At 45.1% G+C, this 16438-nt stretch overlaps 1 protein-coding gene across 1 annotated transcript in view; it reads right to left on the reverse strand.

Annotated features, from left to right (window-relative positions):
• Edaradd (EDAR associated via death domain) overlaps positions 1–16438 on the reverse strand; it is a 43197-nt gene that overhangs the window by 2675 nt on the left and 24084 nt on the right. Inside the window, exon 5 of the mRNA XM_051167762.1 lies at positions 3822–3867. Coding sequence (XP_051023719.1) covers positions 3822–3867 — 46 coding nt within the window. The remainder of the gene's footprint in view (positions 1–3821; positions 3868–16438) is intronic.

A 16438-nucleotide genomic window follows, 5' to 3' on the forward strand; every position in this document is an offset into this window, starting at 1 on the left:
CTAAGAAGCCTTTGGCCTTGGGTTTTTTGGCCTTTTCCTCCTGGGCTGTCAGCTGACTTAATAAGCATTTTGGGCCTTCTCCACTGGGATGTGAGCTGAGTAGGAAGGTCAGCTGGGTGCTTTCTCTGCCTCTCTGAGCTAGCAGCTTTTTCACCACAACATCTGGCTACTGAGTCTTTATTGATAAAATAGAACAATCTGGGATTTTCAATTAAAACAACAAATTACATTTATTAGTAGTGGTGGTGGTGGTTGGGGTGTGTGTGAGTGTGTGTGTGTGTGTGTGTGTGTGTGTGTGCATGCATGTGTGTGTGTGTTTGTGTGTGGTGTATGTGTGCAGGAATGGGTGTGCTGCATTCTGTGAAGCTTACAGAACAAATTGCAGGGATCAATTCTCTCTTCCACCATGTGAGAGCACCTTTCCCATTTCACTGACCTCCCTCACAGATTTTGCCACCAACCTTAGTATGTGAAGATGTCATTGTGATTGCACAACCCCTCAAAAGTTCTCGAAAAGAAAGAAAACTGGTCTGTCTGTTCCATGTGCATATTTGAAAACAAGTGTTATGGGTAGTGGCAGAGAGTGCACATTCAGAATTTATAGCTTTCTTATCACTCCAATGCTTTGTCTGTTTTTTTTCTTCACAGAGGCTCCGTCTGAAGTGAGGCCAGCAGCCTGAGGGTGTGCAGGGAGCTGGAGGTAGGCTGAGGAGCACACTAGGCTGTAGCTTGGGCCTCACCCAAAATCTGGTTCCCACCCCAGAAGGGCACCCCTTCCCACATCAGTCCTGTCATCACTGCTTATAACCAGAAGGTAAAAACATGAGTGGGAGGTGAGATTAGCGGGGAAGAGGTCCAAGGAAGTCACTTGCTAACATCCTTGGTGCCATGCTGCAGCCACGGCCTCTGAGCAATGTCAGCTATACAACACTGTCTAAAGATCACAGGGTTGGAAAGTTGTGGGGATGTGACCGTTACTATAAGATGACAGGTAGCTATGAATGATGTCTCTGAGTGGTGGCTGTAAGAGGGTAAGGAATGTGAACAGAGGCCGGCTGGGGAGATGGTTCAGTGGTTAAAACACCTGCCAAGCAAGTATGAGGGCTCAAGTTCAGACCCCCAGACCTCCTGCAAATGCTGTGTGAGTGTGAGAGCCCAACTCCAGCCCCAGCCTCAAAAGATAGAGAAAGAACCCACAGAGCAAGCCAGCTGGACAGACCAGGGTTTGATTGAAAGACCTGCCTCAGTGAAAGAGGTGGGAAAGCAATACTAGAATCCATATGAATTGCTCCATGGGAAGATTTTGAACTGCCTGTTAAAATCACCAGCTACGTCAATGTGGTAGTGCACACCTTTAATCCCAGCACGTGGAGGCAGAGGCACACGCATCGCTGTGAGTCCCAGGTGACTCTGGTCTACATAGCTAGTTCCAAGCCAGCCAGGACTACATAGAAAGGCCCTGTCTAAGAAAGTGAAAAGAAAATAATAACCTTTTAATTATCAGGGTTATTTTCTATGAAATATATTTATTCCCCTTCCATACCTTAAATACTTCTCATGTAATATTTACCTGAAAGGATAAACTTTGAGATGTCTTGAGATTTGAGAACAAAGAAATCAGACATGGAGAAAATTAGATCATGACCCAATACCTCTGAAGTGATAAGCCTTGAGTATACAGTAGGCATTGGATAAATGATGATGATGACAAGGAACTAGCCCTTCTCTCTGGAAATTAAAAATGTAGGGGCTGGTGAGGTAGATGGTTCAGCAGTTAAGAGTATTTATAATCGCCTGTAACTCTAGCTCCAGAGGATCTCGTGCCCGCCTCTGTTTCCTTAGGCACTTGCATTCACATGCACATAGCCCCGCCCACATGTACATCATTAAAAATAAATAATATTGAGCCGGGCAGTGGTGGTACATGCCTTTCATCCTAGCACTTGAGAGACAGAAGCAGGTGGATCTCTATGAGCTTGAGGCCAGGCTGGTCTACAAAGTGAGTTCAGGACAGCAAGGGCTACACAGAGAAACCCTGTTTTGAAAAACAAAACCACGAACAACCCAAACAAAATAAATAAATCATATTTTAAAAAAGAAATAAAAGATGATTTGTAAAGTAGGTGAATACATGAGGACTCTGCCTCTCCAGGGAAGGAGGTACAAGCATGTGTGTCACTTCTTCAGAACTGGCAGGAAGAAATAACAGTGAGAGAATAGGAAGATGGCTGCCATCCCCAGGAAGTACATGTTGCTGGCAAACAGTATAGGCTTGTTCTCCAAATACAAAATTGTGGGTCAGTTCTAGATTTGGGAAGAGAGGAGATGCTTGAGAAGTAGTCAGGCCTCTATAAAATTTCACTTAGGTGCCTTAATAACTCCTGTCCCATTGGTCACTTCTAAGCAAGGGGATATAGAGATAGTCCAATGGGTAGAGAATAAGGAGGATCAGAAATCCAAGGGGCATTCTCAGCTACATCACTACTTCCAGTCAGGCTTGGACCACATAAGACACAGCACAAAAGAAAGATGAGAAAGCCTTGTTATGCCTCCTTCTACCACACAGCTAGCACAGCCCAGTGGACAGCCGTGGGTGTGGGGTAATGGCAAGTCTTCCTCACCTTCACCAGCAATCCCCTCCAACTCCTGGGGAGGCCTCCCCACAGCTGGCCAGCTACCAAGGTCTATTTTAATTGGTGTGGAGTGGCATCAAGGCATGGGAGTTTGTCACAGCTCCCTTGAGGGCTTCAATGCACAGCTGAGAGGGGAATAACTCCAGGGCAGTGGCAGTCAGAACAAGAAGTGAGCAGAGTCCCAAGGGTGGCCCAAATACCAAACTTTCCAATCTACCCTTCACAGACAAAGGAGGACCAGATCAGAAAAAAGCTTCTCCAGACATTTTCAGGACTGGGGATGCAGTCCTTGGTGTGGGTGGGAGAACCCTTGCCTAACATGTGAAGGTCCTGGGTTCTCTCCCCAGTTCTGCACTGGCGCGGTGCTTGGGAGAACACTTGGATGAAGTCACACCTTGCTGTGCAATGGTCCTGCCAAGTTAGGATGGAAAGCCACTCTATTCTGCATGCAGGTTATAAACGATTCTGATAGGCTTTCCCATCTCACAATCCCTTGCCCTCTTTGGTGTAACTTGGACCTTTCAGAAAGGATTATATGGAAGTGACTGAGAATTCACCATCAAAACACATTCAATAATTGAACTCCTCGGGCACTCAAAGAGATTGAGACATGTTCAAAAAGACAGGGTTCCAAATGTGTGTACTGACACCAAACTCTGCAGAGGTGTTTGGGTCACAGGAATAAGCAACATCTTCTACTGTATCCAGAAAACATGACAAGAGTGAATAGGCACTGGGCAAGCTCTATGCTTTGGTTACCTAAGCACATGCTATTGTTTACAAAACAATTACAGTTCAGTGGAGAGACATCTCATTCCGTAAAGTGCTTGGCTGTGTAAGCACAAGCATCCAAGCTTGGGCCCCAGAGCCTACATAACAAAGCCAGTGATGGTAATATGCACCTGGAAAGGCAGAGGGGAGAGCCCTGGCCAGCTAGCTTAGCCTCATCAGAAACCTTTAGGTCCTGGTGAGAGTTTGTCTAAAAAATTAGGACATACATACACACACACACACACACACACACACACACACACACACACACACTCACACGCTCATCAACATAGATTAAAGCTAACTGCTGATTGTCAAATAGCCACAAAGCCACACACATAACACATTCACTGAATAATATTAACGAATCTGCCTGGCTGGTGCCGCTGCCTGGTAACTCCAGCCAATACTTTTTACCTGAAAAGGGATCTCCAGTGCTGTCTGGAAAGTCCTTTTCTTCTCCCTAAAAAAACAAAAAACATCCTGCATTAAAATCATGCCCACAAGTAAATGGCAATATCAATTTCCTCATTAGTTAAGTATCTACTCACTAAGTGCGTGGATCTGACTGATGCTCAAGGCTGGTTCTTCAGTAGGGCTGAGGTGTGAGACTCAACCTAGAATGTGGGCCGTGCTTAGAATGCAGCTGCTCCAGCAGACACTGGACAATGGCGAAACAGACAAGGGTCCTACTTCAAACACCTGAGGGCATGCAACCATGGCTCCTGTCCTATTTTATCCTTATTATAAACTGTTTTCTTTGTTTTGTTTCCACTGTGCCTTGGACTAGACTTGCCAGTCTAGGTTAAAATGTGTGTGTATGTGTGTGTGTGTGTGTGAGACGTGTTTGTACACGCATATGGCAAATAGAGGTTGATGATGGATGTTTCCCACTTATCCCCCTATATCTTTCTTATCTTTTTATCATTTTTAAATTTTATTATAATTTATTCATATTACATCCTGATTGTTATCCCCTCACTTGTATCTTCCCGTTCCCATCCTCCCTCCTTCTTCAGTCCTATTCTCCTCCCCTAGACCTCTGACAGGAGGGAGAGGGCTCTCCTCCTCTGTTGTCTGACCACAGCCTATCAGGTCTCATCAGGATAGCCTGCATCCCCTTTCTCTGTTGCCCACAGGACCTCCCTGGCAAGGGGAAGTAATCAAATTTTAGGCACCAGAGTTCATGTCAGAGGCAGTCCCCGATTTCCCACCCCATGCCCCAGTCGTGGAGAATGAGCTGTCCATCAGCTATATCTGAACAGGGAGTCTAGCTTCCTTGGTTGGTGCATGAGTTTGTGCAGCTCCCTACTGGGTCCATGTCCACAGCCCTTGATGATCTCCCTGTTTTCTTATCTTTTGAGGCAATGTCTCTTATGACTAGCTAGACAGGCTGGTCAGCAAACTCCAGGAGTCTGCTGTCTCTATACCCCTGCCCCCAGCCAGTGTCAGGGATACAGATGTATCAACCACACCCAGTTGTTAGGGTGCTAGGGATCTGAACTCAGGTTCTGGTGCTTGTTGGCAGGCACTTGAGCCAAGGACTCATCTCTACAGCACCCATTTCAGGCCACAATACTTTGCCTTGCCTATAGATTTCTGTCTTCTTTTCAATTCATTGTTTATTTTATGTATATTTTGTGTGCATGTATGTCTGTGTACCAGATGCATATCTGGTGCCTGCAGAAGTCAGAAGAGGACATTGAATCCCATGTAAATGGGGTGACTGATGGTTATAAGCCACCCTATGGGTGCTGGGAATTGAACCCCAGTTCTCTGCAAGTACAGCCAGTGCCCTTAAATGCTGAGCCGTCTCTCTAGCATCCCCGTGTACTCCTTTTAAGTTTTATTGCAAAGCAGCTAAAAGCAACTGTGAAAAAGTAGTGGCAAGCCCTGGATGACTGGACAGTGCTCGGCTCCTCTGACTGGGGTTCTGTTTCTACTACCAAGGCAATGCTGTCTTAGGATGACAGTGGCCTTCTCTCAGAGGGACACAAAGCTGCCCATAAAGCAGTCAGGGAGGGCCAATCCCAGCATGCTTTGCCTTTGGGAACTGCATCTTTGTCCAATCGCAATCATATCACCCAGTGTTGCCCCTCCATCCATCACTGGAGTGGAATCTGCAGTTAGAATTTTGTCACTCCAGGCAGACACCACCTACACTGGCCTCCCATGTACATGAAGGCTCTCTTGGATTTGCTGTAGGGCTTTTAATTACCAGGTGTCTGAATTTTGTTTCTAAAGAAGCATTAACTTCTTTAGAAGCCAGGCACAGTGGCACACACCTGCAATACCAGTTCTCAGGAGTCAGAGGTAGGAGGATTACAAGTTCAAGACTAAGGTGGGCTTTTCAACAACACACTGCCTTAGGAACAACAGCAGAACATGCTGACTCTCCGGCATCACTGTGTTTAGTATATTAAGTAGTTGCTATTTTTCTCTAAATCTTCTAAGAAGCCCTTTTTCCTTACACACACTCACCAATCCCAGCTCTCTGCAGTGTGTATACATCTATTAATCCTAAAACTTTATGCCCACCACAGGAGCATTCCTGTTCTTACCAGCCAGGCCTCCCCTAAGGAATTGAGGGATTTCTGCTTTCCCGCCTGACCCTGACTCTCCAGGACAGCCACAAAGCCATCTGGGACTTCTGTCCTGCTTTCTTTTGCCTTTCTCTCTCTCTCTCTCTCTCTCTCTCTCTCTCTCTCTCTCTCTCTCTCTCTCTCTCTCTCTCTCTCTCTCTGTGTCTGTGTGTGTGTGTGTGTGTGTGTGTGTGTGTGTAAGAACTGAAGGAGGCCCCTAAAGGGGCCTGAATGCCTCTGCACAGCCTCACATAGTTAGAGTCAAGTCCCAGAAGCCCATCCCCAAAAAGCTTACATTAACCACCTCGAAGGCCCTGTGTAGACCTGCCCTTTCCTATCTGCAGAGTTTCCACAGGCCTCAGCAGGCCTGCTCACTCTTAGATCAACACAGTCAATTCTCCTCGCTGAATTGGGAGTGTGGGCCACAAGGACAGAACTGAAATTCCAAGTCATAGTGAGAGACGGGAACGTTAGAGGTTTATAGATCTCATGGTATAGAGGACCCTGTTAAGACACAATGTTTCCCAGAAATCAAAACTGTGTTGCCTGGGTCATTCTATTTGATTTCTCATCATCTAGAGAATAAGAGACTAATGCAGTTGGTCAGATTCACCCCCAAGATGCTCTCAGGGAGAATGATTCAAAATTACTGTGAAATGGTTGAAGACAGAACAGCATCAAGGATGTCCAGGTAGAGTGGCCCATGCCTGTGGCCCTACCACTGAGGACTGCCAAGAGAATTCCAGGCTAGCCTGGCCTACACAGCAAGACTATGTAGCCTCAAAAAATAAAATGAAACAAAAAATAAGCCGGGACCTTTGTTTCCAGGCCTGCTAATTGTGCCACTTTAATGTGAATTTCCCAACAGTGAAATCAGAAAATACTTATTTTGTGCTTTATTTATCTGATCTTGTTGAAACAATGCTCCTGCCTCTACTCCACATTTGTTCATTGCGCTGTTGATGCACAGAAGCTGCATGTAAGGAACTTGTGTCCACAGGTCAAGGATCTGACCTTGACCTGAGGTTCAGGGGGAGAAGAATCCCAGGTATAAACAGGCCAGGCCAAAGATTATGAGCACTCAGGAGATGCTGATGGAGTCCCCACAGACTGAGAGTACCAGAGAGGGCTGGAGGTGTAGCTCAGGGCTGGGGTGTCTGCCTAGTTATGTGTGGGCCCTAGGCTCAGTCCCCAGCACCACAGAAAATTAAACACAACCCTAGACTGGGTGTGGGGGTTGACAGCTGGCTGTAATCTCTGCACTTGAGAAGCTGAAACAAGCAGATTTGCTGATTGTAGACATCAGTCTGGGCTACAGCGAGAACTTATCTCAACACACACACAGACACAAATGGGGTGTGGTGGTGCATACTTCTGTAACCCAGCACTTGGGAGGTATCAGGAGTTCAAAGCCAGCCTAGGCTACATGACACCTTATCAGTGGGAGTTGGAGAAGGGGGAACAAGGTGAGAAGGAGAGGGCGGGGAATATCCTTCCGTTGGTAGATCTCTTGACTAGGGTGTGTAAAACTCTGGGTTCAGTCCCCAGCACCACAAAAATCCAGGAGCATTGGCACACACTTGTAATCCTAGCACTTGAGAGCTGAATGCTAGAGGAGCAGAAGTTCAAGGCCAGCCTGGGCTACGTGATACAGCCTGGGCTACATGATAACCGATAACCTGTCTCTGAAAAACACAAACCGAAGACCAAAACCACAAATAACAATACCACAAAAAAAAAAACTATAAATAAGATTAAAAAAAAAAAGTCAGATGTCATTTCCCAGACACAGACAAAGATAGTTGAGACTGGTCCTGCTAAGGGTCTGGAAAGTGGACCCTTGCAGCACAGGGCATTTTCTCAGAGCCTATGACAGCTGACAAAGACATAGACAAGCAAGAAATCCCTCAGCGTCACTGAATCTGAGACAGAAGTGAGAAGCAAGACAGCAAGTAGGTGCTGGACTTTATCTGTAAACAGTGGGCTCACCATTGGCTCTCACTGGAAGCAGAAGTGCCCAGAATGGTTTAAGATTAGCCAGGTAAATACCTGAGTGGTTGCAGGGACAGGACACATGGCAGGCAGGGTCTGGCTGAGTCTTGCATACACTCTCTGCATCTGGGAGAGGAGGGAGAAGCAAGCAAGAAGACTAGCGGTGAATAAGTCACTAGGAGATGAGCGAAAGAGGTGAGAAGGCAGAGCAGGCTCTGAAGTAGATAAAGAAAGAGGCAGGTCCACACACAATAGCCCCGAGAAGCTGAGAGCAGCTTCTAGAAGAGACCACAGCAAGGGGTGGGACTAGGGATGCTGAGCAGTTTCTGGAAGGGGAGATGTGTAGTAGAGGGCACTCTTGGAAGTTCCATCCTCCAGCGCCACCCAAATATCTATATAATACTGACTATGGGAGGAAAGCAAAAACAGCATCCACAAGAAGGGAGGTGGTGCCGGACATAGTGGCGCACGCCTTTAATCCCAGCACTCAGGAGGCAGAGGCAGACAGATCACTGTGAGTTCAAGGCCAGCCTGGTCTACAAAGTGAGTCCAGGACAGCCAATGCTACACAGAGAAACCTTGTCTCAAAAAACAAAAAGACAAACACACACACATAAGAAGGAGAAGAAGAAGAAGAAGAAGAAGAAGAAGAAGAAGAAGAAGAAGAAGAAGAAGAAGAAGAAGAAGAAGAAGAAGAAGAAGCAAGGTAGCCTTCTTCATGAGTTGTAGGAAACCCACCAGCTCTGAGGGCCAAGTGAAGACAAGCTAAGCAGTAGAAGTGAAAGCCTCTCTGTGGGTGGTGCTGCCACACTCATCAGGCCTCAGCTGACACATCACTTCCTCTTACGGGATTTCTCTAAATACCCCATGTGGATTATGTGACCTGGGTCCTCCCACAGCATCCTGTAGTGTCGCCCACAGGGCCCACTCTGTCTTCAGCACTAGACTTTATGCTGCATGGCAAGGACATTGTGTGTGTGTGTGTGTGTGTGTGCGCGTGTGCGTGCGTGCGTGTGTGTGTGTGTGTGTGTGTGTGTGTGTGTGTGTTGGGTGGGCGGGGCACTGTCACTGGGATCTGGAACATCAAATGCTTGTGCATACAGGGAAAGAAGGAAGCAAGGAACTGTGGACATAGAATGCAGCTCATGTTTTCCAGATCATTTCCCACGTTGCCCTTCAATAGGAGTGTCCTTACCCCTCCATTTCTGCCTGCTCTGTGGCCTCCACCCTATAAGCCTTCTTGGATCTCACCTTCGTTCCTATCCACTTAGTCATTACAAAGCACCTGGCTGTTATGCTTTCCCTTGAGGGAGGGGAGTTCTGTCTGCTGCTGTTGTCTTGAGAAAGGGTCTCACTAGAGAGCCCATGGGGGCCTCAAACATGAGACCTTCTTATCTCAGTTTCCCTAGGCCAAGATTACAGGTGAGTCCCGACCTTTTAAGGCTGTCTTGAGAGCATAACAGCCATTACCACCTTTGTGACAGTGACTGTGACTACTTGTAAGTGACCCTCAAGGTCAGACCTATTGATCTTTCCCTTAGAGGGAAGCTGTGGGAGGCTCACCTAAGGTTTGGCTGCTCCATGCACACCCCTGACAGCTGTATGTAATTCTGCTCCAGGACATGCCAGATCATATGGAATGTGGATGCTTAACTGAGGGAGACTCCATCTATGTAGCTATGAGGACGCTGTCATTCATGTTAGGGTAAGATTTTTTTAGTGATCAGAAGCTTTGGGGTCACCCACACTCTGCAGGCAACTCCTCCATCCATGCTCCAAAAGGTAAATCCAGCTGCCTCACTTCACCAAGGTACTCGTGGACAGAATCATGGCTCCAGTGCCTTATCTGGAGCATGCAGATGTCTGTTTATGTCTCCCCAGGACAAGCCCACACAACAGCTATCTTTCCTGATTGTGCAAGGATTGGGTCTGATAACCATGGGCCCCTGCCAACCCACCGAGTTTCCTAAACTCCAATTGATCTCATTCTAAACTGCTATGCTTTGCTAGATAAAAGAAAGCTACCTCACACATTCATGTTATCTGATCTCACTGTTCCTGCTCATCCTAGGGTCCTCCTCTGTGATGGCTAATTCTGTCAACCTGACAGTATTTAGATTACCCATGAGGCAAGCCTCTGGGCACGCCTGTAAGGGATTTTCTTGATTAGATTATTTGAAATGGGAAGACTCACCCTAAACATGGACAAGACCTTCCACCTGTGGTCCAGATAGAAGGAAGATTAGGGGACCCACTTTTTCTTTTTGCCTGCTGGTTTCATGTCTTAATAGCAAGTTCATCTACTGTATTGTTGCTGCAACTGTGCATGCTACCTCTGTTGTCACCTTCCCTGACTTCAGTAAACAACTTCTTTCAACATGAAGCCCTGAGCCTCTCCAGGAATCCTTCAGACCTTCAGTGCCAGATTGGGGCTGCTGAGGCCTCCCACCATTGCTGGACTACTGAGACCATATCCTGTAAGCCAATCTACTTAACCCACCTTTGCTAGGTATCCATTCTCCCAGTTGTGTTCCTCCAGAGAACCCTACCTAATACACCTGTTGACTAGCCTGAGTTTTATCAGGTCCTGATGCAGACGCTCCACTCAGGTGAGTCCCTGTTCCCCTTTATCCCCTTACTTCTAAGGCACAGGCTGAGCCAGTAGATTCCTCCCATCCTCAGGGGTCTCTGCGTTGCCTTAAGTCATTGTCTTCTTCACTAGTATCACTGTAGAGATAGCATCTCTATCTCCAATCCCTTCCCTTGCTCCTTGGGTTATGAGTTTTGTGCACACCTCTGTTCTAACTCTACCACGAAGGACAACAATTATGTTTTTACTCAGCACTTACTTAGCACAAAGACTGTGTTCCAAGTTGGTTTAACTCAGTGCTGAGGGTGTAATGCAGTTGGTAGAGCTCTTGCCCAGGGTTTGGTTGCCAATCGCTGAGTAAAATGGGCATTAGTAACACGTGTCTGTAAGCCAGAGCTCAGGAAGGGGAAGAAGGAGAGTCAGATGTTTGAGGACTACATGGTGGATTCCAGGCAAGACATATTCTGCCTCAAAATAAAATAAAACAAAAAATAAAAAGGTTAGCTAACTAGGAGTAGAGGCATTGGGAGGTGAGAGGCACACCGGTGGAAGAGGTCCCCAGCAGAGTGGAAAGCTTTAGTGTGAAATACCACCCAATGGAACATGAAAGAGAATGGATAAGAACCCAAGACAGGAGCCAACTGGGTTCGGACTAGGAAGACAGAGATAATGAGGTCAATAAAAGTATCAATCAAATGTATTTTAAAATTAAATAATATGGCCAGGAATGATGGAGCACACTTTTAATCCTAGCACTCGGGACGCAGAGGCAGATGGATCTCCGTGAGTTCGAGGCCAGCCTGGTCTACAAAGTGAGTCCAGGACAGCCAAGGCTACACAGAGAGACCCTGTCTTGAACAAAACAAAACAAAACAAAACAAAACAAAAAAACCAAAAAACCAAAACAAAACAAAAACCAAAAAAGAAAATTTAAATAAATAAATGAATGAAATGAAAATAGTAATAAATAAATAAATAATATGTATTTATTTTCATTCTTCTGCTGGTGGAGGTTCAGTTTTACCAACGCCATTCATTAAATAGGCTATCTTCCGCCCCCTTCCCGTGTATATTTTCCTCCCTTGTCAAGAATTAGGTGGACATAGCTTAGTTGGTTTATTTCCGGGCCCTCTATTCTGTTTCACTGGCCTGTGTGCTTTGGGCCAGTCCCAGGCTGACATTATCACTCTAGCTCTATAGTGTAACTTGAAATTGGTTGTTGTGATGCTTCCCGCGGAGTTCTTACTCCTTGGGATCACTTTGGACGTTCATATTCTTTTGTGGTTCCAAGTGAATTCTTTTTTTTTTTTTTTTTTTAATTTTGGTTTTTTGGAGACAGGGTTTCTTTGTGTAGCCTTGGCTGTCTTGGACTCGCTTTGTAGACCAGGCTGGCCTCGAACTCAGTGATCCATCTGCCTCTGCCTCCCGAGTGCTAGGCACCACCACCCAGCCAATGAGAATTCTTGTACTATGTTTTCCCCTCGATCTGTGAAATGTGACATCAGAAATTTGATAGGCTTGCACTAAATATGTAAATGAATTTTGGTAATATAGTCATTTTCACAATATTAATTCTGCCAACCCATGAACATGGAAGATTTTCCCACCATCTAGCATCTTTTTTGCTTTACTTTTTCAGTATCTACAAATTTTGATTGAAGAGGTCTTCTTTTTTTTTTTTTTTTAGCTAGGTGTGTTGCTAGGTACTTTTTTAAAAAGCAACTTTTAATGGGATATTTTTCCTAATTCTTTTCTCTGGGGTATATTGTTGGTATATATACGGCTACTGCTTTTATTTTTATGTTGACTTTGTATCTTGCAACTTTCTTATGTTTATTAGACATAGGAGCTTTATCTAGTAGATTTTATATGGTCACCAAAGTAATGCCGTGTCGTCTGTAAATAGCGATGATTTGACGTCTTTGCTTCCCATTTTTATGCCCCTCATGCCTTTCTCTTGTGTAACTGCTATAGCTAAGACTTTGATGCTATATTTAATATAAAAGGAGAGAGTAGATGTCTCAGTTCTAATTTTAAAGGAAATGATCTCAGTTTGTCTCCACTTAATATAATCCTGGCTGTACTTATAAACACCAACATCTCAGGACTCATGTGTGAAAAGCCAAGATACAACAAACAAAGCACAATGGTTGGCAGGGATCAAGTGAGGCTGGGCGTAGGGATACCTTCACTGTGGATGAAAAACTAAATACAGAAGGACAAAAATGTGAAAGAAATGCCACTGTCACTGCTCTGTTGAGAACAAATCCACAGGTTTGTCTACATTTAGCTCTTTCTTCTCCTCAGTGCATTTTCTATGCGATGACATAGGCCTGTCACAGCTCAAGTTGAAGTGTGGGTCAAAACCTTAGCTGTTGCTGGAACTGGGAGGCCGAGATGCTGAGTGTAATGCCAAACTCAACGCTACAGGTGCACAGATGAAAGATCAGTTTTCCCTTTGTGTATGGAGTGGAGTTGGTTATTGTTCAGAAATATTACAGAACAGTTCACAGGCGATTATAATTTGTACATGCAAACACAGGTAGACCACAGGACATGGATATTACAGAGGGGTGGGCATGTCTATTTAGATCCCTTTTGTTCACAAACACCAGGTTTGTAATACCGGTGATGATGGAAACAGAGGCTTGTCAGCCATGTAATAAGGTGTATAACATCACACATTGGTTGCTCTGTGATTTGTCTGAGCTGCATAATAGTGTGTGAACCCAGGAAAGAGTACTTCATTTCACATGTTAATATGTTAAAAAGTTTACATTTGTATGACTAGTCCAATGTATTTTAAATATTTTAAGTATTATTTAAAATAGTTCTTATATTAAAAAATTATCCTTTAAAATACTTTTGGATTTATTTTTATTTTCACTTATGTGTATGTATCTTGAGTGCAGTGCTCTTGGAGGCCAGAGGCATCAGGTCCCCCAGAGCTTGAGTTATCGGCAGTTATGAGGCACCCAAAATGTGTACTGGAAATTGAACTTATTTGTAACTCCTCAATTTCTAGTGCCACCATGTGTATCTTGCACTCTGCCTTCTCTGGGGCCCTGACCTTAAAGTAAGATTGCTCAGTCAATTAACAATAGGTACAGCTAGACAAATTTCTATAAAGTTATATCTGTTTCCACTGTCCACAATCTATGAGGGCAGTTTTCTTAGACTCCTAGGCTAACTGAATCCCACAAGAAATTCTAACTCACTCATGAAACCCAAATGTCTTGTCACAGTCAAGAGAGCTCTGAAGTGACAAGAAGAGAAGCCTTGGCATCAATCAATTAAAAACTGTCCAATTTCATTTTTGATTAAGGAAACACTTTTAGACTACCATAGAAAAACAACTAAGTTCTAGACACCTTTGGCTTCTCCATGCCTTTCCACAAGTATATATATATATATGTGTATATATATATGTATATGTATATATGTGTGTGTGTATGTGTGTGTGTGTGTTGTGTATTTATGTGTATATGCAGGTGTATATGTATACATATATATGCATATATATGTATATGTGTGTTTGTATATATGTACAATGCATATATGTATATATACACACATGTGTTTATATACATGTGTAAATATACACACATATATAATGAGGTGGTTTGAATAAATGGCCCCCATAGGTCCATAGGGAGTGGCACTATTAGGAGGTGTGGCCTTGTTGGAAGAAGTGCGTCACCAGTGCGGTGGGTTTTTGAGGTCCTGGAAGCTCAATCTAGGCCCAGTGGCTCACTTTTCATTCCTGCTGCCCGTGGCTACAGATGGAGAGCTCTCAGCTCCTCTTCTAGCGCCATGTCTGCCTGCATGCTGCCATGCTTCCCACCATGATGATCACAGACTATCCCTCTGCACTGTGAGCCAGCCCCAGTTAAATGTTTTCCTTTATAAAAGTTGCAGCGATTGTGATGTCTCTTCCTGGCAATAGAAACCACCATATATATGTATTGCACATATATGTATATGCGTATGCATATATGCATATTTATTTATAATGCAAAGGATTGAACCTCTGGCCTCACACATGCTAGGTATGTGCTCTGCAATTGAGAAATATCCTTGGTCCCATTTTTTTTTTTCATTTTTAAAATTTGAGACAGGGTCTCACCAAGATGGCTAGGCTGGCTTTGAACTCATTTGGTAGCCCAGACCAACCACTAACCTTTGATCCTCCTGCACCAGGCTTCCAATTAGCTAGGATTACAGGCCCTAACAAGGCCTGGCTCAACTACAAATATTTTATCTTGACTTCGTCCAAAAAATTGTAATACGTCAAAGCCTTTAGCCTTAATAAGCCATATCAAGTCAGAATACTAGAGTTTTCTTTTAGGTGTTTATTTCTGGGGACCTTTATTATAGAAAAAAGTCCTCCTGGCTTTGAAACAGTGAGTGGTATTGGGGAGCGTGGGTTTATTGTGGCACCAATGGGAATCAAAATTGGCATTCCATTATTCCCAGTCATCAAAAAGAGGAACAGTAAGCCTCAGAATTGACGAGGCAGAGCCCATAAATGTATCAGTGATATTATCACCAAAATGCACATTAACATGGATTAACGCCACTGGAGGACTGTGGGGTCTGGGAAAGACGGAAACACCTTTCTACAGCCATGGGCAGGTCCAGAAGGGCAAGCAAGGGAGGTGTGGGGAAGTGCCAGAAGAGCAATGGGGCCTGCAGAGAGAGGAGAAGCTGGGAAAGACCATCCTGTGGGCAGTGCACAGAAGAGGCAGGGTCTGGACTACACAACTATAGTCTAGGAAAACTAAGCTGATCTTCTCTAAGGAAGTTAAACACCAGCGGGAGTCTGTCCATGTGTACGCAAACGTCATAGTATGAGTGTGGACGTCATGGGACATGTCTGGGTTCTCTCCTTCTACCCTGTGGCTGCACGTGCTTTGGTTACTGAGCCATCCTGCCATCCAGCTTAAGTATTTTTAACATCAAGGATCTATCCAAAGGCAGCATCTTCAGTCAGCCATGAACAGCTGAGGCAGGGAGACGGCAAGACCAAGTGCATAGTGCTGAGCTGGTGGTTTCCAAACCCTTGACATTATTTCTCTCTTCCAAGATGCCCAGACAACTGTAGTCAAGAGGCTTTTTTTTAACCTAGCTTAAGGAAAAGTGTCATCTATTTGGACAGGCAGGTGACAGGACACCTCCCTTATTAGAATTAAAAATACCATGTATCTAGTATAAGGAAATCTGCAGTCTTGCCTGATAGTGCTTGTTTCTTGTTCTATAAACTTTGCACTATGGGTAAAGTAAGAAATTACCAAATAAACCAGAGCTATCTGAACTTCCCTCAGAGGGGGGCGAGAGCGGGGGTCGGGGGCGGGAGGGAACGCTCGAAGACCTGCCAATCTATGAAACAGATCTTGCTGGAGCTTGAAAGGATTGTTGCAGGTCCAGAATTGCAGGCAGAGGCCTGCCAGGCTGAGTAATGGCAGCTAGCATCTGCAGCTGGGATGGTCCCCTGCCATGCCCTGTTATTACCCTGCATTTAATGGCTTCAGATCTGCGTATCCTCTAGTAAGCTTGGCTCTGCCAAGGCAGCAAGGCTGCTAGTTAGAGCTCTATCCAGTGCCTCACAATCCAGTGCAAAGAAAGGAGCACCCCTGTGTAAGGGTTTGAGTCTGAGACATTGCCTCCAGGCTCACATGTTTGAACAGGTGGTTCCCAGAAGCTGGCCCTGTTTGGAACCTCTGGGATGTGAGGCCTAGCTTGGAGGACTTAGGTCACCAGGAACAGGCTTTTGTATGTTGTCCCGCACCTCTGCTGCTAGTTCTTTGCTTTCTGATCTGCCATATGAGGAGCTGTCACCGTACGCTCCCACCACCAGGAAGTCCACCACA

This window comes from Acomys russatus, chromosome 3 (genome assembly GCF_903995435.1).
Source record: "Acomys russatus chromosome 3, mAcoRus1.1, whole genome shotgun sequence".
NCBI lineage: Eukaryota > Metazoa > Chordata > Mammalia > Rodentia > Muridae > Acomys > Acomys russatus.